At 36.8% G+C, this 22,317-nt stretch overlaps 1 protein-coding gene and 2 long non-coding RNA genes across 3 annotated transcripts in view; 2 read left to right on the top strand and 1 right to left on the bottom strand.

The window, feature by feature from the left end:
* Nucleotides 1-22,317, top strand: part of LOC134672125 (uncharacterized) — a 715,951-nt gene that overhangs the window by 109,725 nt on the left and 583,909 nt on the right. The gene's annotated exons all lie outside the window — the stretch shown is intronic.
* LOC134672090 (putative phosphatidate phosphatase) overlaps nt 1-22,317 on the bottom strand; it is a 126,932-nt gene that overhangs the window by 57,342 nt on the left and 47,273 nt on the right. Inside the window, exon 2 of the mRNA XM_063529999.1 lies at nt 20,638-20,789. Within this exon, the coding sequence (XP_063386069.1) occupies nt 20,638-20,789 (152 nt within the window). The remainder of the gene's footprint in view (nt 1-20,637; nt 20,790-22,317) is intronic.
* LOC134672127 (uncharacterized) lies at nt 4,901-6,279 on the top strand. The gene is made up of 2 exons (XR_010099302.1): nt 4,901-5,199; nt 5,456-6,279. It is a non-coding gene; the product is annotated as an uncharacterized LOC134672127 (long non-coding RNA).

The raw sequence follows: 22,317 nt of genomic DNA, 5'->3' as shown, positions 1-22,317 counted from the left end.
TCTGCTTCTCTTTTGCACGAATATGGAAGAGCGATAGGGAGGCGGTAGGCCCTCTCTTCGGAATCGATTTCGCTGTTACTGTTACATCGCAATATGATGGCGACCAAGTCCAACTTCAACTTAGGTAATCACGCCCAATGAGCGATCTAGTGACAAGTAATCTTGTCAGCAGACGGCGCAGTAAAAGATATTAAGTACACAGAGACGCCATTAATGATGCGGTAGTAAAACAAAGTGACATGGGGTGAACGAATGGCTCACAAAACTCCGAGTTGTAAAGCGTGGAGTATTTTAATTTTAGAATGGTTTTTGATGTTGGATTACTGTAAACGGATAATTTATGATTTATTTATCCTCTGCGCGTAAGCAGGGATTTTTTTCTAAATAGTAATTAAGTAATCATACCTATTACGAGTATAGGCACTAGCGCTACTGAAAAAACCAATAGGTAATGTATTTATCAGTTACCTCCTATGCTAAGTACTACAAGAACTATTATATAATCTGTGGAACTACACGCATGTTAATAACAACAAATAACAAATTCAACGATGTACTTAAAACATTACGTTACTTCTTAAAATGCGTATATAATGAACTAATAGCACATAATAAATAATAGTACTAAGTACAGAAGACTCACTCTCTAACAAAACGCATCTGTTACGATCAGCACAGATATGGCCGCTAGGTGGCGACAGCGCCACGCGCGGTTTATGGCAAACCCCAAAATTGGGGCCGAACGGATGTACTTTTAGCTACCTGTAGCGAAACGGCGAAATCGCGGAGTGAGACACGCCTGCTAATAGTACAAATAATATTGTTCAAGTTCAAAGCAACCTAAAAATAATAGCAAACCACAAAGATAAATTTAAAGTAGACTATAAATAAAGTAAAACATTGGAACGCCCGCATGTGCGTATAAATAGCACAATGCGGCAATGACACGGCTTCTTCCGATATGAGTGTACGCGTTTCCACAAATTGGAACTATTCCGTAAAATAGAAAGGTCAAGGGTACGCGAATCAGGACAGTGGAAAGGGCAAAAAAGCGACGAGTATAATATAATGCATATATACCTTTGATTGCAAGTGGAATTCGCGAATGTATACCTAAAGGTAAATGAATGCCTTTAGGCATTAAGTCCGCCATTTGTACATTTTTCCTGTGCTTGTGCAATAAAGTTTAAATAAATAAATAAATAAATAAAGGTGACATTCGATGACGCCTAGTGGTATTTCGGTACCGTTCAGATTCAAACGTTGCATAATTACAGCAGTAACTTAATATAATTTATAAATTTAATAATCACTACGGCAGGGTCATAAGCTAAATTACATACGGTAGAAATCTTCGTCGGCAAACTTAAAGTTAATAATTCAGAATAGATTAAAGTAAACATACCGTCAAAACATAAAATAATCTCTTATCACGACAATAAAAGCGATTAACGGTAATTTATGAAACCACATTAATTACAACTCAATTTAATCAAGCAAAGGTAAATTAAAAAATCGTTAAAAACAAATATTAATCTTAATATCAGCCTATTTATAGTTAGTATTAAGATTTATTGAAGTAATTTCAAAGGCGGGAATTATAATTTTCTAAATAGCTAATTCTCCACCTAACTAGAAGCACTTTCACACTTTTGGCAACACTTAAATACGCTACTGCAACGATTTACCATAAGCCATTTTCTTTAGTTAGTTAGTGCTTCTGGGAATTTGCCGCAAACTGACAACCATTGCGCCTATTTCGCGTGAAACGAGGTAGCGCTACTCTAACCACCAGCTCCTCCATGAAACCTAGCAAGGTCTTCAGGTTGCTAACTGCCTCTTTTAGTGTGCACATAGTCCCTAGGTATTTGCTCCTGGTTACTTCTATCTGTTGTAGTCATTTTGCTTACTGTTGCTACAGTTGAAAGTGCTTCTAGTTTAGCATCAGTAATTTTCAAAACTATCCAACTTTCGAATTTAACCAAATGCACCTTTATGTTTAGAAAATGAGCAAGCAACCAATTAAGAAAGCAAGCATGTAAAGCAATTAAGGGAATCACCTCGATGAAAGCAACAAACGGCCGTGGTGACATGAAAGCGTGGCTGTGGTTCCTCTAATGGCGGCACTGTTCCGAAACCTGAGTTTCTAATTAATTATAGGCTATTAAGTACTTTGTACATTACTCGTGTAGGCCAATTGACAGACAGAAAACTCAATCGGCTCAAATCTCCTAACGTGATATGGTCATGTGACGCAAAAGACGTGAAATGAATGTGAAGGGATGTAAAAGAAAATATAAACAAAGGAAAAGTTGATGTTCTATGTGAGAGATGATATGAAAAGAAAGCAGGTGAATGAGATGACGAACGACGGAGAGGTATGGAGGAAAAAGACATGCTGCGCCGATTCCAAGTGATAGGAAATGGACAAGCGAATGATGATGATGAAAGACAGAATGCTACTATACTTATAGAATCAAATATACTCGTAAGCTGGTCGAAATTTCTTTGGATAACCCAAGGGTGTTAAGAATTATTTCTGCTGTAATATGTAAAAAACCGGGCAAGTGCGAGTCGGACTCGCGCACGAAGGGTTCCGTACCATAATGCAAAAAAAAAACAAAAAAAAAACAAAAAAAAAACAAAAATAAAAACGGTCACCCATCCAAGTACTAGCTCAATAGTGGGACCGGATTTTTGCACGAAAAGTTTTGATAATTCTAAAGTTGAAAAAGTGATACTTATCTGATATAGGACATATTTTTAAGCATATATGCTATATATGATGAAAAGTTAGAACGAGCGTTAGATATAAATTAGGTATTTATATATTTTTAGTAATGATTTTTTAATATTGAATTAAAGTGCAATGTTTAAGTTCCATTGTTTATAATATGTATGACGCTTTATAATGTAAAATTATTAGAAATTTTTTTAACGTGCTTCTTTGTCAAACTACAATTAGCTTATTATTTTGTCGATATTGAATTAAAGTTTAATAAATCCACAACAACATATCTAAATTTATAAGTTAATAGGCAAGCTAAAAAGCTAGAAGAATAAGATATATGCTTTAGAATTAATATGCGTTTTTTGTCCTATAAGATCTAATATTGAATTAGAGTCTGTAAAAATAAGTCTATTACTATAAAATAATATATGCAGCGTATATATGGAAAGTAAGAAATTTCTGTGTGTAGCTTGCATTGTAATAGTAAAATCTAGTTAAAAAGGCGCGAAATTCATAGATACGCCGCGCTGGTCCGTCCGTCGCCGGCGCGGCGCTCGAGAGCCTATCATACCTCGCCCCTCGCACCACCTCCCGCTCAGTAACAGTCTGTCTTTTTTATCATTCATTTGTTTGTTTACCGTGCACATATATAAATTATATGCGGACATTACGTGAAATTAAAATATCTTATTAAGTAAAAATACCTACAGCTGGTCAATCGGATCTTGTCAGTAGAAAGAGGCGGCAAATTTAAAAATGTAGGCGCGAAGGGATATCGTTCCATAGAAAATTTGAATTTCGCGCCTTTTTTTAGTGACAAGATTTGCTTGACCAGCTATATTTCATTATCTTGACTAATATTGTAATAAAAATGTACAAGATATTCACAACTATTTTTTACTATAAAATAAAATAAAATAATCTTTATTGCAACTTTGAGTTGTTACATAACATTGGTTCCTGGCTCTCAAAGTAGGTTTCCCTGTGTCTCAAGAGCCAGTTCCTTCCCAATTACAAGCGTAGGTAATGTTACAATGTTAGACATTTTATACGACATATTAACAATATTAAAATTAATTTTAAAGAAAGATGAAACTGTGATGTGTGTGTACGCGCGCGTGTGTGAGTATTCTGTGTCTGATTTTTAGAATATGTGTGTGTTTCTGTGTGTTTACGCGCGTGTGTGTCTGGTTATTTTAGAATGTATGTACTAGAACACGCATCGTAATAGCTCTTCTGCTTCAGTATAACTTAATGATTTTAACCAAATCTTAATTTTGTTTTTTAATTGAAAATTACTAATGTTGTTTATATTAAGGGTTTTGTGTGCTTTGTTATATAAGTATGGTGCCAAAAATGAAAAATGCCTTTTAGACCATGCACTATTACAGCGAGGTACGGGGTAGTGAGCTATGCGTTTGTTGCCAAATGTGATTGTAGGGGCTATTAGTCTGTGGTATCTGCGTAATGTTTGATAAATGATAAAACTATACATAGTTTGTCAAAGGACTGTCTCATTTCAAACATAGACAGGGAGAATCATCATACTATCTTTGACTTACACTAGTACTAGCACCCAAAAGAAAAGGATGAATATAGTTTTTTGTTTTTATTTACTGACAAATTGGTTTGACCAACTATACCTATTTCTGGTTCCTATTGTCATGTCCTGTCCTATTCAACGTCAATATCATAATATGTATATTATAAACCAACTGCTCAATATTACACGGTATACATCCTGAATATACAATAAGGTAAGTGGCCTCACTTACCTTATTGTATATTCCGTGTGGGCCGTATATGCCTATACGGCCCACACGGAATACGTATGCCTCACCTTAAATTAAAATGGTTTTTTTTTAATAAACAGGACATGAAGTATGAAAAACTCACTCAAATAGGTTTCTCATTTATTTAAGTTTCTTCATTATACCAAAATAGTTATAAAAATATTACGATACTCTTGGAAAATATACCTTTTATAAAAGTCCTATTATGGGCCTTATTGAACACTACCAGAGTATTACTTAATCCCGCAAAAAATAATCATTTTGACAGTAGGTAATAACAGATTTTATTGTTTTTAACTTAAGAGTTATACATATACAAATAACAATATTTGATACTTCATAACAGGAGGATTTATTTATAATAAGTGAAAATAATTATTTTGGGTCTTAACCTCGTAAGGCCCAACGTCCTATTTTTAGGACTGAGAAATGTAGTCCTTCCGGCCCAAGCAACTATATTAATTTATCAATTAGCGGCCCAGAGTCCTAAAATTAGGTCATTCACTTCTGACACGTACCGATCCTAAATCTTTGCGTGTAAAGAAACCTTTATTTCTTAAATATGGCGGTACTGAACGCAGCTATTATGATTACCTGTCAGTTTGACGTTTGACAATCAAATGACAGTCTTTTGGCACGCGGATGTTGGGAAGATGGCGTCCTCGCGAAAACGTTGTAAGTAAATCCGTTTTTTTCACCAGAATCTTAAATTATTTTAACCTAAATTTAAACAAAAATACTTATTTAAGCTTTGTTTTATGACGATCACTAAAAATTTTTTTCCGTTATGATTTATTTCGAGCAGGAGATGCGAGCAAATTTCGATGTCCTAAAATTAGGTCGATGGAATGTTATTGCATTAGTACAATATAATTGTTTTGTCATAAATTTGGGACATCGGGCGTTTATTCCGAGTGTTGCATTGTTACAGGCTTGAGGGATGCAGAATTAGAAAATTATTTAAATCTAAACGAATCCGACTTAGAAATAAGTGATTACGATGATGACATATTTGATGCGGATTTTCAACCCCCGAGACGTGATCAGCCTTCTTACTCCTCAACATCTTCGTCATCTGAAGATGAAAATGAACTAGTTCCTCCAGAGACCCAGATGGTTACTGCTTCGGTTGGAAATAAAAATGTCACGCCTGCAGAATCTCACATTTCACGCCGTTCTCGTGGAAATTCAAGGACTCGAAGCTGCTCACGTGCTCGTGGTCGGGAAAGGTCATCGCGTGGACGTGGAAGGTCTCAAAGCATGTCCCAAGAAAATCATTCTGTTGTTATCCAAGATATTTCAACAAATGAGTGGACAGAAGGAGAATTCATTCCCAAGTGTATTCCATTTACACAACCAGCATATTTACCAATAAATCCAGAGCATTTGTTCGAGAAATACGATTATCTGCGGCAGTATATAAATGACAGCTTATTGCAAATTATTGTGGACAAATCCAATGAGATGTATTTTGCAAGAAATGGTCGGTTACTGAATTCTATAGTAATACTATAGTAATGTTACAGGAAAAACTATTTTTTATGATGTTTAATTGTTTATGTAAGTAATGTGAGAAACTTGATCTCATCCTTAATAAAGACTAAAGTGCAATTGTTAAACAAAGTTGAGGCTGATGTGATAATATTTTAGAAGAAAGTACTTTTTGTTGATGTTTAGAATACATAAGTTTAGATTTTTTGTACAACTGTAATGTACTACCTACCTATACATAAATAAAAATAATTATGAAATATGTATGTTCGTTTTTATTTAATGATTCACAGCTATTTCATTGGTTTATTGCAAATGTAGTGACTAGATAAAATAACAAATATTTACAAAATATAATCCCAGTGACCTAAAAATAGGACATTTTTTTTTCGAGTTATTTTTTAATTAATTTTATTCATAATACTTACATTTACAGTACTTAATAAGACTTCAGCTAAAAACATGCCAATTTCAGATTTTATAGCAAGTAGAAGGTCTGGGCCGCTAGTATAAGTACCTAAAATTAGGCCGTTGGGTAGATATGATAAACGTCCTAAAAATAGCTTGGGCCTTACGAGGCTCAAATAGGTTTCTCATTTATTTAAGTTTCTTCATTATACCAAAATAGTTATAAAAATATTACGATACTCTTGGAAAATATACCTTTTATAAAAGTCCTATTATGGGCTTTTTTTGCCAGTTATCTACGCGATCGAAGGCAGTACGTTCGGCATGGGCATTTTATTTCAGCTCCGTACCATACCAGATCTGGCGTTAGTCAGGGCTCGATATTGGGTCCTTTCTTATTTGGGATAATGATTAATGACTTGGAATCGGTCGTCAAGTATGCAAAATGTTTACTTTATGCCGACGACTTGAAACTTATATATAATGTTAAGAGTAGCGGAGACTGTGCCTCTTTGCAAGACGATATTACTTCGGTGGTCAACTGGAGTATTGCAAACAAGCTTCTCTTTAACACAGCGAAGTGTTGTGTATGTACATTCAGTCGTTCCTCCACCCCTCTACATGCTCATTACACACTAGGGACCGAGACTATTGATAGAGTTTTCTCTGTCAAAGATCTTGGTGTGGTTTTTGATGAACGCCTCACTTTTCATGAGCATATGCAGACACTCGCCAAAGGATGTTTTCGTAGACTAGGCTTCGTGATCCGCAATGTCAAGGATTTCCGTGACACTGGGACCATGGCTATCGTTTTCAACGCCTTAGTGAGGAGCAAGCTTGAGGCCTCATCTATTATTTGGAACCCGTACGAGTCTTCTTATGCCTTACTTCTAGAGAAAATCCAAAAGGCCTTTTTGAGATTTATGTACAAAAAAAGATATGGGTACTACCCTTTTTTGTACCCAACAAAATTCATATTAGGCTGCCTTGGATATAATTCTCTAGAGGTAAGGCGTAACAACATCTTACTAACTACTGTCTGTCGCATATTGCGCGGTGACTCGGACTGTCCGGAATTGATAGCTCGAGTTGTGAGGTTTTACGTCCTGGATATTCCTCGAGTCTGTTTGAGGCCGCGAATGCGTCCTCTGTTGGCCGTGCCGGCGGCGCGCACAGTATCGCACAGAAACTCGCCACTCCTCCGCGCGTTATCGCTGCTCAACGCACTCCTGACATCAGCACCAGAGTGTGACTTGTTTGCGTGGAGATGGGCGAATGTGTGCCGGGAGTGTCTGAGGTTTTGTGAGATGATGGATGATAGGCTTTCCAGCACTTGCATTTGAGTTTTAATGTTTAAGTATGTAATTAGTTTATTATGCGGTGTATTGGCATATGCTGTGATGCCGTGTAAATGTATTTAAATAATAAATAATAATAATAAATAAATGATAAAATAAATGAACACTACCAGAGTATTACTTAATCCCGCAAAAAATAATCATTTTGACAGTAGGTAATAACAGATTTTATTGTTTTTAACTTAAGAGTTATACATATACAAATAACAATATTTGATACTTCATAACAGGAGGATTTATTTATAATAAGTGAAAATAATTATTTTGGGTCTTAATAACTAAAGATATAAAAATTGTCTATTTTACGCGAAAATAGTAGGTAACTAAACATAAATCTTTATTAGTTACAGTAGTCTCATCCTTTAACATCTGGGGGCACGGCAGTGCCCCCGCCAAGACGAGAAAAGCGCAAGGGCACTATCTACCTTTTCTCGAAGCGCTTTGTCGTTTTTTGGAACCCTCATAACTTGGGGTTGGATTATACCAGATAAACAAAGTTCTCGGACTTATTAAGCATATCAATTGCATAGCTCTTATACTTTAAATTTTATTCATATCTAAAAACTTCGATTTCGTCACTGACTCACTCACTTGATGATCATCAATACCGGGTACTTCCTGAAGTCCTCTAAGAAGCTGAAATTTGGTATGTAAGATAGTTTTAGTACACAAACAATAAATAAATTCAAAAAAATTTTATCCCTAAGGGGATGAAGATGGGGTTTAATTTTGTATGGGAAATCAATAATCACTGAACCGATTTAGTTGAAATTTGGTATGTAGATAGGTATTGTTATGGGGAAGGATATAGAATAGATTTCAACCTCAAAGTTTACCCTTACGGGGTGAAGGCAGATTTCAACCCCAAAGTTTACCCTTACGGGGTGAAGGGTTTATATGGGGAATCAGTAAGAAGTACATTGTGTAACAGATGCCCCCAGATACTTATTTCAGGATTTTTAATATTAAATCACCCCCAACCCTTTAAATTAGGGGATGGAAGATTGTCATAAACAACTTACAAAAAGAAGTGAAATCCCATCAAAAACATTTTGATGTAAAATGTTGCCCAAACGAAACCATAAGGCTCGCACTGTCAAAAAGTTATCAGATCTCTTGCTAAGCTTCTAACTCTACAAGCCCTCTAACTTTACTAGCTCTACATCAAAAGTGTGTGGCTTGGCCGTTTCGTTTCTACAAGAACTATTGTATGTAAGTATAATACAAAAACCGCCCAAATGCGAGTCGCACTCGCGTTCCAAGGGTTCTGTACATTACACAATTTTTAACAATATATTTTTTTTAGAGAAAAGTGAGTAAAATGTCTTTAAAAAACCCCGTAGGGATCGGAAAACTAGGTACTTAAGTCCGACTCACGCTTGACTGCACATTTCTAATAGGTTTTCCTGTCATCTATAGGAAAAGACCTAATATGTGTATTTTTTTCATAATTTTAGACCCAGTAGATTCGGAGATAAGGGAGGGGGGGGCGGAATGGTCATTTTTTGCGTATTTTCTTAAATAACTTCTAAACTATTTATTTTAAAATTATGAATAAATATATCTGACATTCTTACAATGAGCCCCTTCATTTGATATATATATATATTTTTTTGAATTTCTATTATTTACTTTACATGTATGTCCTTGGGCTATAGACTTACATGTGTACCTATACCAAATTTCAACTTATTGGTGCAGTAGTTGCGGAGCAAATAGGCTGTGACAGACGGACAGCCAGACACACGAGTGATCCTATAAGGGTTCAGTATTTTTCCTTTTGAGGTACGGAACCCTAAAAATAATGAATTTAATAAATTTTTCACCTTATGCCCATGTGGCGGTAGCGAAACAGTCAAGCCACATATTTTGACTAAGGTGTAGAGTTAGTGAAGTTAGGGCTTGTAGAGTTTGAAGCTTGGCTCGACAAGAGATCTGACAACTTTTTGACAGTGCTAGTCTTATGGTTTCGTCTTAGCAACAAAATTTACATGAAAATGTGTTTGGTGGGATATTTTTTTACAGTATAAATATTTATTCGTAACAGTAAGTATTATCTTTTAACATAATTTTTACAGTACATCTGGTGCTACATTACGACACCGGTGCTATAATAAGCACGTTAAAACACTCCCTTTGACCGTGTTTTAAAATTCGTCACTTGTTGCAAAATATCGATTTTTCGCAATTCTATCGTAAAAGAAAAGAAAACTAACGAAGAGGTTTTACGCATACTGAAAGTTTTGCGTAACTTTTGAATAAAACCATTTATAACCATAATAATACATTTATTGCTTCTCAAAATGTTTCCCTTTACATTCTATGCACATATATTCACTCGCTCGGACCATTTTTGGAAGCATGAGGCCCAATCACTTGACTGCAATTTTTCGACGTGGTGATGAAACGTAGTAACTGCCTTATCCGGGGTCTTAAATGTCAAACCCCAAATTAAATCCTTAATTTTGGGAAATAGATAGAAGTCACAGGGTGCAATGTCTGGATGTTATGGTCGCGCTGATAACGGAAACACCTTTTAAAACGAAATACAATTTTATTTACAGACAATTACACTAATAGGGTCTTGTTAAGACGAGGCTGTTTGTTAGACTGCTATGGTAACGTAAAATTCTAATTATTGAAAGCGACAGGGTTCTAAATCCAAATATAAAATTATGAATATAAAACCTCTTTAGAAGAGCAGGAATACGTCACACTCCCGAGCGGGAAGAACCGGAAGGTTAAGCTACTCTTATTAGTCCAAAATATAATCAAACAGGTGTTGTGGCAACCTCCTGGCTCTTGTTGCTCGTACCTCATTAGTTACATTACAATCATTGCTCTCATTTGTCTCAGTTTGTGTTTGTTCGGTAGAGTCAGTACCAACTAACCTCAAAGACGAGTCAAGTCTGTCATGCGAGTTTAACTCCAGTGGAAAAATGCGTTGAACAGGTCTTACCTTTGTTCCGGCTGCAGTTCTAACACGAACCACTCTACTAACGCCATCAGCACCAGGGTAAACCTCTTCAATTATGGCCAGTGGCCATGACACACGCTTGTCTTCAGTCTCCACCAAGACGACGTCTCCAGGCTGAAGTTGTACAGGTCCATTCCGCTCACGCTTTTGTATGAGTGAACTTATGTACTCGTCCCTGAAACGTTTACGCAAATGTTCACGTAAATCTTGACAATATTGTTGCCGGACGTTGAGAGCTACTCTGTCGACTTCATCAAAGTCGGTTGAATGATTTGACAGCAGCGGCTGAATAAACATTGACGGCGTCAACGGTTGCAGATCCTTCTGACCACCTATGTATGTGAGTGGCCTGCTGTTTATGACCGCTTCACTGCGCAGAGTACCGTTTGCAGCTCCATAAGCGAGATAGATGCCCTTCCTAAGACTCGACGAAGGATTTGTTTTAGGAATCCTATCAATCTTTCGTAGAACCCTCCCCACCAAGGAGCAGCTGGAGGCAAAAAGTTCCATTTAATCCGCGTAATTGAGGAAAACCGCTGTATTTCGTCCCAATCTAGGGAACCAAACGCATTGTCCAGGCCGCGAAAATTTGTACCGTTGTCGCTGAATATCGTTTCTACCCGTCCTCGACGCGCTACAAATCTCCGAAGTGCCATTAAAAACTCACCAGTTGACAGCGACTCCACAACTTCTAGGTGCACAGCACGGTAAGTAGCACAGGTAAATAGAACGATCCACGCTTTAGCACCAGAGCGTAAAGTCAAAGGTCCAGCTAGATCGGCACCTGAATGTTGAAAAGCCGTGCTCGCCTCCATTCGTTCGTTCGGTAAAACACCGGTGGGCGCTTGGCATCGTTTTGCTTTAAATCGTTTGCATCTTATACAGCGATGTATAATATTCCGAACTAAATTTCTGACGCCGATAATCCAAAATTTCTGGCGTAGATTATTGAGTAGCGTTTGTGCGCCAGCGTGCTTCAGCTCGATGTGTCTGCACTCAACAAGACGCCGAACTATCGGGTCAGATCCGGGAAGAATCACGGGGAACTTGAAATTATAATTTTCATTGCCGAGTGACAGTTTCGTGTTTAGACGTAAAATGTCATTTTCATCTATAAAGGTTTGTATGTTGCGATCATTTACTAAAGAGTTTATGCACCTTTTTTGTACTAACCTTATTAATATATTCTCAGCGTATTCGAACTCTTCGTAAGTTAGCTCCTTCGATGTCGATTTTTTCTTGAATCGTAACATCCAGCAAATCATTCTTACTAGCTTGATGTAGCTTGAGAAGTAGGTTAGCCTGTCTAGGAAAGATTCTTCTTCAACGTGCATGGCGACAGTAACAGTCTTCTTACGTTCGAGATCAGCTTCTGACGAGTTGAGTGCGAAATTTGCAATCGGCCAATGTTCCTCATCCAATCGTAACCACTCTGGGCCCTCCCACCATCGACTTTCTAGGAGTCCCTTGGGGTTGATACCTCTTGAAGGTAGATCAGCAGGGTTCAGATGGCCAGGGACGTGTCTCCAAGCGGAAGTGGGGCTCAAGTTTCTTATCTCCTTCACTCGGTTGGAAACAAAGACGCTCCAAGGTCCTTCACACTTTATCCACGTTATAACGACACTTGAATCTGACCAGTAGTACACCGCACAGTTGGGTAGGGCCAGAGATTCAATAGCTGTCACGGATAGTCTACACGCCAATGTTGCAGCAATCAGCTCCTGTCTCGGAATCGTAATTTTATTAACTGGTGTCACTCTTGAGCGTGCTAGGACAAGGCTTAAATTGACGTCATCACCCTGTTTTGACCGCAAAAATATACAAGCTGAGTAAGCATCCTTGCTTGCGTCAGAAAATACGTGCAAAGAGGTTTCGCACTCCTGTATGGACACGCTTGTAAGTCGTCTGGGAATAACGCAGTCGTTGATGGCGTAAGCTTGTTCTATCCATTTTCTAAATTCTTTGGCCAAATCTTCAGGTAGTTCTTGATCCCAGGTCAATTTCTTACACCACGTTGCCTGCAAGATCTTCTTAGGGATTATGGTCGTGGGGCAGGTAAAACCGATAGGATCGAAAACCCTTTGCGCTACTGAAAGTAACGTTCGCTTGGTCAATTTTTGTTCAACATTATTAAAGTTGACGTTACATTGTAGGGTATCATTTTTCACGTTCCAGATTACACCTAGTATTGACGTGTTTTCGACGTTCTTATCTACCAAAATGGGACTAGAGATCCAACCTCTAAGGTCAAATTTACCGTCTAGCATTACCTTTTTTGATTCGCTTATGAATTTCTTGAGCTCTTCTTCTGATTCCACACTTGTGACGCAGTTGTCTACATAAAACGATTTCTTCAATTTTGCTGCTGTTGCCTGTCACGGTCGCCAGATGTTATGGTCGCGCTGATAACGGAAACACCTTTTAAAACGAAACACAATTTTATTTACAGACAATTACACTAATAGGGTCTTGTTAAGACGAGGCTGTTTGTTAGACTGCTATGGTAACGTAAAATTCTAATTGTTGAAAGCGACAGGGTTCTAAATCCAAATATAAAATTATGAATATAAAACACAGTATAAAACCTCTTTAGAAGAGCAGGAATACGTCACAATCCGTATAAGAGACATTTTCCACGTTTTCGTAATTAAAAAATGTTTTTGCCTTTATTGCGGTATCGGTGGACGCATTATTATGACGCAGGAGGATGCGGCTTCTCGGTCGTCTCTCGCGGTCTTTTTCAATGACTGCGAGCACACAAATGGTAGTGTACTGCTCAGTATTTAACGTTCTTTTATTATTTAAAAGTACGGTACAAAAATGTCGCGTTTAAAAAAAACAGACGATCAAAATGTTTGGCAACGCTTTTGGCTTGTTGAACTTGTATGGGCCTCCTGTCACCTTCGAAAGACCCATTGACTGGACTAATGCCTTTTTTCCGGATTGTAGCAGTAAATCCAGGTTTCATCTCCTGTAACGATGTTATATACAGCATTTGAACTTCCTTGCATATACTTACGCAGCATTTCTCGGCACCAGTCAAAAAGTACCTGTTTTTGGACTGAAGTTAATTCGTGAGGAATCCAAAGACAACAAGGCTTCCTGACTTTTAAATATTCTTGTAAAATCTTTTGTATTTGTCTGAACCTATCCCTAATTGTCCTCAAATTTCGTCATAGGTGATTCGTGGGTTTTCTTCAATGAGTCGTCTCACAGTAGCCACGTTTCCTTGAATGATCGCCGTGGACGGTCGACCATCACGAAAATCATTACCTAGAATAATACTGTCTCTACTAAATTCACCATACCAACGCCTCACGATGCTCAGATGTGGTGCTTCAATCCCAAAAGCATTTTGAAGGCAAGCACTACACTCTTGCGGAGTAAGCGAATTTTTAAATCATAACAAAATCATAGCTCTAAAAATATTTTCGCGTTAAAGCCACGTTCAACGCACTGACTTACTTTGACAAGCCATTAAAAACAAAAGACGATCGATTTGTCGCCAAAATTTGTCACATTCCATAATCAAAAGCCTGTATTTTTTTAAAATATACAATTCATAATTTAAATGTTTACCAGTGGCCAATAGTGCAAAACATTCAGTATGGCCTATGTAGTAGGAGAGAGGGGGAGTTTGTTAAGAACTATAGACAATAGAAGAGGAAGGATGCTTGGGCACCTGATACGACACGACGAATTTATCAAAAATATCATAGAAGGGAAAGTTGAAGCAAACAGGAAGAGGGGAAGACCAAGGAGAGCGTACATGGATCAAATAAAGGAAAAGATCAACGTCGTGTCGTATCGGGCTGTCAAAGAGAAGGCGGAGGACCGCCAAACATGGAAATTCCACCGACCTATGTATTAACAAAAAAAAGTCACTTGTAATTAGTTACTGCCTTTAAAAAGTATAAGTGCCTCAATGTTATTAGACTTTTTGATTCTTTAAAACGTCTTTAGGTCAATAAAGCAAGTGAAAAAATATTAGAGTTAGACCAAGAAAAGTCTGCAGCAATTTTGACAGCCCACACAGTGCAAGTGTTATTTATAAGTCATAATTTCATAGAAGTTTCTTCAAATCGACCTTATTAATAAGAGATTAAAAATATTGAAAATTATCTTAAAATATTTTAATCTAATATTTCATCTCATACGTTCAATAAGGCCCGGGACTAGACCTTTTTACCTGCACTGACAGTGGGCCTTCTTAGCAACAAGTACAAATTCAGAATAATTGGGAATAATAGGGAGCAACTGCTATTTTTGAATGCTGGGCCTTGTTACCCGCCGGGCCTCATATGCCTGCACCTCACCTACCTTATTTATTTGTTTTACAAGGGGAAAAGTTGTTGATTAACCGCTCGTGCTAATATTGATACCCAAACAAGCGAAACAATTTTTTTTATTAAATAGGAGGCAAACGAGCAGACGGATCACCTGGTGGTTAGCGATTACCGCCGCCCATGGACACCCGCAACACCAGAAGGGTTGCAAGCACGTTGCCGACCTTTAAGATGGGGGTCTTTGAAGGTTTGAAGGTCGTATCGGACAGTTCATTCCACAGTTTGGCTGTGCGAGGCAGGAAGCACATTCACAAATTCAAACATTCTAAAATTGAACCACGAGCGGAGCGAGTGGTTCGTAAAGTTGAACCTTGAGCGTAGTGAAGGTTTCAAGGGACGAAGGTTAAATAAAATTTTCACCACATCAGCTCGTAAAGGCCCTCTTGATTGTTCGAAACGGATAAGAAAAGTGGCATTTAATTTGATGCAAATTTTGAGTTGTTACCGTAGGTAAATTGGATCAGTTGGTTGGTAATATTGACTTTAAAATGATAAATATTGAATAACGTTAGTTTGAAATTGATTTTATGATAAAGTAAATATTATCGGAGATGATCGCTCTTATAAAATGTGTAAATGTATGTCATTTATAACCTAAAAGCGCCAAATTAAGCAAAATTATATTGAAATGACACCTGTGTATTGAATTTGAAGAATACTTTAACAAGGGTAGTTATCTGTATGACAATGCACCTAAAATAATTTTCAAATGTATCTATTATTTCTATACTTAACACGATAACGAATTCTACGTAAACGAAACCGCGGGCAATCCCTAGTACATATAGAAATAAATAAGGGAAGGTAAGTTTCCATTAGTGTACTGTGTAAAATAACTATTTACCATTGATAATAATTTTATAAACGCTTTGCGTATTTTTAAGGGCACCGCGCTAACCGCTAGCCCACGACCGTCGATCGCTGCCTCCTGCCACGGCGCACAGCGCAGCGCGCGCAAACGCCGCGCGTTTGAAATGTAACTTAATATAAGCTCGGAATGCATACTTACGTATCAGTATTTAGTGTCGCCGTGATTTTATATTTCTAATCTTTTGTGTGAGAAGTAAGATCTTTATTATGACCGTGTAATATTAACTCTACAAACTTTAATTCAATATTGGCTATACTGCTTAACGAGAAATCAATATCTAGACAAGCACATTGTCTACATTTCTAACTTTTTACATGTATACTAAGTTGATAGATAATATCGTAATTTTGCAATATCAGCTACTCTAATTCTGTATTTACATAATAATTCCTGTTTTTACGTTCACCAGAAAGCAGCTGTTCCAGATTTCTAAAAACCGAATATTGTGAATAAATTAAAGTGTTATTGAATATGTTAAAGTTTTTTGTAACTTTAATTTTATATTTACATAGTTATTTAGCAAAAATTGAAAATTTAAATATGGCCGAACGCTCCACCTAAAATTTTCTAACTTTTTACATGAATGTTATTTAACATGCTTACAATAACATATCAAAAAAGAAAAAACTTTAATGTTATCAAAACCCATTTTTGTTCCACCGCTGGTCTATACTGACCACTCCCGACGTTGCTTAACTTTGGTCAAAAATCACGTTTGTTGTATGGGACCCCATTTAAATCTTTATTTTATTCTGTTTTTAGTATTTGTTGTTATAGCGGCAACAGAAATACATCATCTGTGAAAATTTCAACTGTCTAGCTATCACGGTTCGTGAGATACAGCCTGGTGACAGACGGACGGAGGGACGGACGGACGGACGGACGGACAGCGAAGTCTTAGTAATAGGGTCCCGTTTTACCCTTTGGGTACGGAACCCTAAAAAGTACGCAAAATTCCGCAGAATATATTACGAAAACGCTATACTTTTGTTTATAATAAATAAATAGATTTTTTATGGTAATTATATAATAAATAATAATGTCCGTTAGCTTATCGGATATATTTGCAGTTAATCACTTTTTATAAATCTTATGGGTCGATGAGGTAATCAAAAACTATAAAGATGAATGATGATGAAGAATCGAGAATTTTCTACCCTACCTGTGAAACCCAGTTCTAATCAGAACAAGCACTTCAAGCAAAGACTAAAGAAAACTACTGAACTAAAAAATATATAGATCAAGTTACAAGTATCGATCAAAGAATTCAATAAAGGCTCCGTATAATCGATGATCGAGTTAACAAGCTCGATAAATGTATAAAAAGTGAAATGGATACCGGTTTATCGGTAGTAGATCAGATGAAAAGGAACTCTGGTTCGGATCCCGTTTTGAACGTGTACAGGTACAGGTAGCGACGTGGACAGAATTAGAACAGATTTAATGAGTATAATGAATAACCGCTTCTCCATACGCGTAGTCTCCTTTTTCCTCCCTGAATTTTTCATAGAATTTGCTCTTATTTAAAGCGTGTAAATAATCAATATAAAAACTAAATTTTATTTCGTTAGCCAAGTCTTTGCCCATCTCAGCTCAGCATGGTAAAAACTGTAAGCCGGTTTCATTGGTAACCTTTCTGAAATAAGTACAATGTCATTTTCGTTTACAGTTACATTTGTGAACATTGTAAACAAGGAAACAATGCTTTTGATAAAATAAATAATCTTACCCCGTGAAAAATTACAAAAGATGTATTTAGGCAAGATAAAGACATGATAAAAGATAGCATACTGTCTAATGAATTATAACCAATTTACGAAGGTGAAGGGTCTATATTTGCATTTATCTAGCAACTAGACTTTAATTACGTAAAGTAATCACTGGGCCAGGTAATTACTGTGATAGACCAATAATTACTTATTCATGTTTTATCTAGTTAGACGAGTATGTACTGTTGGCCTCGACAGTCGTTGTACACTTCAGTACAACGACGTAATTCAAATTTTGAAATCGCATGGAACCAAATAATGGTACTGTCATCAACCAATTTGATTTCGTGGCCACATCGTAGCATCCCTGTAGCATTTTTAGGTGCTGCTTCCGACTCGAGGCTGAGGGTTCGCTTTTAGAGAGACAGCGTATAGTTAGCGGTATGGAAAATTGTAAAGGGCCCACTGATTAACAGTCCGCCGGACGGTATCGGCCTGTCAGTTGTTCGGAACTGTCAAAATTTTGTTCTAACTAACAGGCCGATACCGTCCGGCGGACTGTTAATCAGTGGGCCCCTTAATGCTGCGCAGTTGCGCCAACGTTGCATCGAGCAGAAGCAGCAGAAGCCATAGAGTTGACTATACTCTGTATCTTTAGGTATTTAAATAAAAGTAAACAAAATCTAATCTCAAATGGCTCCTTAAATAAGCCAGTTGAGGGTAGATGAAAACATTTCATGATCAAATAATGTAGGTTAAAGTCAAGTCCTGCAGTGACTGCTCGTGGCGGTTTTAAATATTTAGTTGGTTGACCAATAACTGCTCGAAAATTTACAAATTGTTTGTTTACATTTATTTAAATACCTAAAGAATCTAAAGATACAGACTACACGCCGATGCTCGGGAGACGCTAGTGTGCGGTCTATCTTAGTCTTTTCCTCCTTCACTTCGCACGGTCTTTGGCATCTTATTTTGTAAGACCTTTTTTCGCTGCCAACGCTAACTACCCAGTTTATTCCCATTCATTATCCCACGATTATTACTACGAGACTACGAACGCAAGGACAAAACGCTACTTATCTTGGCATCTGAATTGGTGTTTATAAAAAATCAAGTTATCATTACTTTTTACAATATTTACGAAGACATAAATGATAATAAAACGCTGTAAAAATGTTGCAAGCCTATGGGCCATTATCGTGGTGATAGAGACATTTGAGGTTCTACCTTGAACCTGTTAATTAAAAAAAAAAACCAAAATATCGAAAAAGAAAAAGTACCAAAACATCGACTCGGAAACCTTACTTTTCACTGTGCTGTCATAAGGTAAACTTACATATATATATTGGAGCGCGCCAGTACCAGTCTGTTTACGGACGTCCAGAAGCCAATCGTAATTCTGACCATGACGTCTCGATTGCATTGCAATAAATAATGCACTTTATATTGGATCGATAAGAGCAAGTACCTCGTGGGAACACATTGCACGTGGTCGGGAGTAGGGATGAGCTGTTCCCGGGACGATTCCTGAGGTGGGAATATGAATATTCTTCGTCAGGCGTGGCTCACTCCGCGATTTTTGGTAGCTAGCCATAAGCCGCGCGTGGCGCTGTCGCCACCTAGCGGCCATGTCTGTCCTGATCGTATCAGACGCGTTTTGAAGTTCATGATTGTCTAATTAATTAAAAGGTACCTATTTATAGGTTTTTCTTAAATTGACAGGAATTTTTTAAAGCATTAAATACACTAATCGAAATCTAAAAAAAAACGTCGAAAGTCTCCGAAATGACTCTAAACTAAAGCATAATGTGATATATAAAATAAGGCTATGACTAAATGTTGTCATCATTATTATATATTCCCTTTTTGGAAATATATCCAGAAAACAGGAATATTCTCTTTCCTCGGAATAACACACATCACTAGTTATGAGAGGCCACATCTCGAAGCCGATCTATCGAATCGAATCGATTCGAATACTACTTTAAAAAACAATTTGGGATCACGATCGTGCCGCTGATAAATTTTAATGGATAAAAATGGCCTTTAATTATGTTAATTTATATCATCGGGAGCCGTGATTTAAGTTATCAAGTTACAAATGTAATCGATATTACAACAGGTGTTTATTTAGAAAATACTTATCCTCATTTTGCGACCATGCCAGGCAGGTGTGGTTTAACTATAAGTATGTAAAATTGTAAAGGTAGCTGTATACGATACGAAATGGGGTACGTCAGGAATTGGTACGGAAAAACTTGTATGTTAGGTACGCTAAACTTGCATGACACGCTGTCCCTTAAAATTTCCATTCCCTTAGACGAGTAAATCCATACTTATTACCGTAACTTGCGATGTTCACGATTGAGGCACCATTATTTTTGACAGGTGGCATAGGCATACGCTTTATTTGAGGTACACAAACAGAAATCACATTTTACAGACGTTGTTCGCTGTCATTGCTGTCCACTGCCAAACACTTCGTCCATACAACTTTTAAGACTTCGTCTAGCGAATATGCAATTTCCGCTGTATAAAATATGTTGAAATGCGAGGAAAATCACGAAGTAGCGTATGCAGGGGGCTTTAGCAATGTTTGCACACGAAAATTTTATCACCGAATTTTTAATTCATCGTTTAATATACACGGAATTTTAAAGCAAATATAAACACGATAAGGTGTACAATGAAAAACGGTCGAGCAAACAGATAATAGTTCTGTTGTCCCCTGAGCGTATATTTACAAAAATCATCGAGTCAGCCATTGCGAGGCGAGGGCGAGGCGAGTCTTATATTATATGTGAATCATATATCTTTTTTCCCGGTATGATTTCCATTCCTAGGTTTGCACTACGTGGTTCATATCTTTTATGTTGTGTTATGTCTCGGTGTGGAATTGTAATTGACAAAAAGTGAAACTTAAATGGGTTATTATATTAAAAAAATAGCTCACCGTAACAATTGGAAGGCATAAGCCAACTATATACAGCATGAGGTTGGTCACGGTGGACTCCCGGTATGGATGTTTGAGGGACTCGTCATCGCAGAAGAAACCCCGCTTGTATGGAGTGCCCCACAGATAGAAAGCCAGTATGAGGAAGCCAACTGTAACAAAAAGAAATAAAAATATAGAACAAAGTTCATAAGTACTTATGGTTTGAGCTTAAATTATGAAAAAATAATTGATATTGATACATTGTTGAAGACTGTAATGGAAAATTTAAAATTGGTACAGCATGCAAAACTAAAGTTAAACATTATTAGTATATACTAAAACTAGAAAAAATACGTTAGATAACAGCCTACTTTCAAAGTCTTTTGTGGTTTTGAATCTTTATTCGTAAATGACGACCACCTACAACATATTTGATATTAAAATATTTAATGATACACACTGATAAGTTCGTAATAACATGTGACCAGCACACAAAAACAACCATGATGTAAAAAATGAAGTAATTTCTGTAACAAACCCAAGTGTGTTCTATAACACCGATTATGATCCTGTTAAAAAAGTAGTTAATAAATCAAAAACCACACAATCTACGTGTCGTGGTGTTGAAAAAACTATAGAAGCTATTAAACCATACGATACCCGTCAAGAAAGAATTTAAATTGGACCGACGTACGCTACCCCATACACAAAATTAACTATTGTTTCACGGATTGTTTCTTCTACAAACAGAGACGGGTGGACAAAAAACAGCAGGTACCGAAAAGGGAGCAAGGAATAAAAAACTTGAACTGGTGCAGGTTGTAGATTCTAATTATAATGATGTGGTTAATGAGATTGATCTGAAAGGGGATATTTATCTATGAGATTAAGATAAAGGACGATACTAAAAATTAACTAAAGTTCGGAAGACTTAACTAAAGTTATACAGTATTTTCCAAGTTCCATGTATTGACGATAGTATGTGAACACAGGCACTTAACAAATAAAATTTCACATTTGATCTTCATCAACAGTTCTACGTCAAAATACTCATATCTGTCAAAATATTGTTTTCAAGAGAAAATGCAACCTCCACAATAACATCCCTAAATTTTGAATTGATGACAATGACAATAGGACCAATTAGGAAGTGCTCTTTTAAATTTCAGACAGCTGGAAACATCAAATTAAATTGATCAAAGAAAAATCATATTGATAGATACGAAACTAGATCACCAATTACGGCTTCAAAGTCATCCCAAGCAAACTTCCGTAAAAATTTCACAAGCGACGTCTACATTTACATATCCCTAGTTATTTATAGGAAGAGCCCTTTGCTATTGATCTTACAAACAAACATTCGTTTTACGACTGGCATTATCGAGTTACAGCCGCCTTTACAAACAAATGTGGGATAAGATGGTATTTTTTTATGCATCGATGCGGTTCATGATTTTTTTACATTAAAATAAAGAGCAACAAACTTTAAGAACTTTAAAAGTATTTACGAAGAATGTTATACGTCAGATTTTGTAATAGAAGCTTATTTTGAAATAATTGAACTAGTCTAGACAATAATAGAACCGAAAGGTAAGTATAGCACTTTCTCTAGAGTAAACGCCATTAGAAATCGATAGTGATACTGAACCAGATTGGGTATCCATTACTTCAATAAATATGTATAAACAAACTTGATGA

Source organism: Cydia fagiglandana, chromosome 16 (assembly GCF_963556715.1).
Source record: "Cydia fagiglandana chromosome 16, ilCydFagi1.1, whole genome shotgun sequence".
NCBI classification, from domain to species: domain Eukaryota; kingdom Metazoa; phylum Arthropoda; class Insecta; order Lepidoptera; family Tortricidae; genus Cydia; species Cydia fagiglandana.
Note: the sequence above shows the minus strand (reverse complement) of the source record. Positions and strands in the feature narration are given on the sequence as shown.